This window comes from Oncorhynchus mykiss, chromosome 6 (genome assembly GCF_057628025.1).
Source record: "Oncorhynchus mykiss isolate SJ-2025 chromosome 6, ASM5762802v1, whole genome shotgun sequence".
In the NCBI taxonomy this organism is placed as follows: domain Eukaryota; kingdom Metazoa; phylum Chordata; class Actinopteri; order Salmoniformes; family Salmonidae; genus Oncorhynchus; species Oncorhynchus mykiss.
This window is the reverse complement of record NC_143027.1, coordinates 49,368,177-49,370,000: the sequence shown is the minus strand read 5'-3', so window position 1 is coordinate 49,370,000 and position 1,824 is coordinate 49,368,177. Positions and strand designations below refer to the sequence as shown.

Genomic DNA, 1,824 nt, shown 5'->3' with positions numbered 1-1,824 from the left:
TGAAGATTTATGGGAAGAGTGTTGTAGTTGGGCTCATTTATAAAAGAGTATGTACACTTAAGCAGTATTCTCAGAGGGCACTTTTACATAAGACCAAAACAACTGCGATGAGACATCAACTAACATTAATTTCAGTGAGCTATGTAAAATATGGGAATCCACTTACCAATAATAATGTATTTGAAGATGTAGGAGTAGTTGTATGGAGCAGTAGTCATTTCGGCTCTTGAATAAGGAAAGGAACGTCAATTTTAATGAAACGTTCTAGCTAGCAATAACACCAACCAGAATGTAAACTATAAACAACCATGCCACAGACTGAGGCCCATTACAACAGTCAAGCTCGAATTGAAAACTATAAGCTAGCTATAACGTTAGCTAGCTAGTTAGCAAACCAATACATTTTCTCGTCATCTAGCCTATGCCATAATAAACATAATGCGAACTGCAAATTCACTTTGGCTATCTACTCCGATTTCAGAGCACTCTCGTCAGTGTGCCAGAGCACAGAAAACCTGATGAATTTATGAATGCTCAACACCGGTTGAATATGGCCCGTGCCAGTAATCTTCGGCAAAAAAAACGTAATTAACGTGTTGCAAAAAGCACAGCAACCAACTGCTAGGGTGAGTAAAATGGTCAGAGTGAGCTGTTATCTCAGTTAGTTTGGGTGCTTGACTGCCGTTGTGAGGTTAGAACACTCGGACCCTATTCATCCGCCAGAGCGTCCAGTGTGCGCTCTGAACGCTCATTTACGAACGGACAATCTGACAACACTCTGAATTTAAAAACGCCCAGAGCGCACTCTGGCACTCAAAAGTCAATTTACGAACACACCCTAAATTAAGCCTATTCGATTTTTTGAAAACGTGGTGCTAGCTAGATCAGAGGAAAAGGACGAAACAGTAATGTAATGGGGAAAACCTAGCGTTCTACATTGTAACGTTGGCCAAAGGGAACTCCCATTCAGTTGCTAGCTAGTTAGCTAGCTGACTCTTGCTCAAGTTAGCATTAGCTAGCTAACGTTACGCATTTAGCTAATTTAAAGTAACGTTGAGCGGTACCAAACTTGAATTCCCCAATTTCAGATAAACATGATACATGTATTTGTTTTACCTTGTATTTGAATACTTATCTAGCAGTCTAACCCGGCGATCTGATAAATCGGTCTTTTAAGAGGCTTTCACAATTCTTCATCAATAACAGCTAGCGCAACCAAGTTCAGCTGTATACCGCAACCTACTGGACAGGAGTACACTCAGCTAATGCTGCACCGATATGGAAGTGATCATTTTTTCCCCATGGGGTTTTTCCAATGATGTGTAAATTATGTGATGTGTATAAATGACACTGTTGGGGAAGCTACTCTGAAAAGACAGTTTAAAAAGCTGCCAGTTACTTCACTCTGAAAGAAGTTAAGCTAGGCTAGTGGCCAATCCTCAAAAATGGCTTTAGTTTTTGAGATACCCCTACCAAATGTAGAACAAAACACAACCATCTTTAAAAAAAAATCTCTGTCTCTCATTTATGAAATGGATTGTTGTGAAAAATATTTGACTGCAAAAGGGGTGACATTTATAGATATTGGGGCACACACCGCAACCTACTGGACAGGAGTACACTCAGCTAATGCTGCACCGATATGGAAGTGATCATTTTTTTCCCATGGGGTTTTTCCAATGATGTGTAAATTATGTGATGATGTGTATAAATGACACTGTTGGGGAAGCTACTCTGAAAAGACAGTTTAAAAAGCTGCCAGTTACTTCACTCTGAAAGAAGTTAAGCTAGGCTAGTGGCCAATCCTCAAAAATGGCTTTAGTT

The 1,824-nt window shown here is 39.9% G+C and overlaps 1 protein-coding gene across 2 annotated transcripts in view; it reads right to left on the bottom strand.

Annotated features, from left to right (window-relative positions):
• rab14 (RAB14, member RAS oncogene family) overlaps positions 1-1,280 on the bottom strand; it is a 9,877-nt gene extending 8,597 nt beyond the window's left edge. Inside the window, exons 1-2 of one of the 2 annotated variants that reach the window (XM_021606685.3) lie at positions 1,117-1,280; positions 167-225 (exon numbers count right to left, since the gene is read on the bottom strand). In XM_021606685.3, coding sequence (XP_021462360.1) covers positions 167-218 — 52 coding nt within the window. In that variant the 5' untranslated portion in view covers positions 219-225; positions 1,117-1,280. Of the gene's footprint in view, positions 1-166; positions 226-457; positions 681-1,116 lie in introns of those variants that run through there. The other variant, XM_090238131.1, reaches the window with a different exon arrangement.
• Between the last annotated feature and the right edge of the window lie 544 nt (positions 1,281-1,824).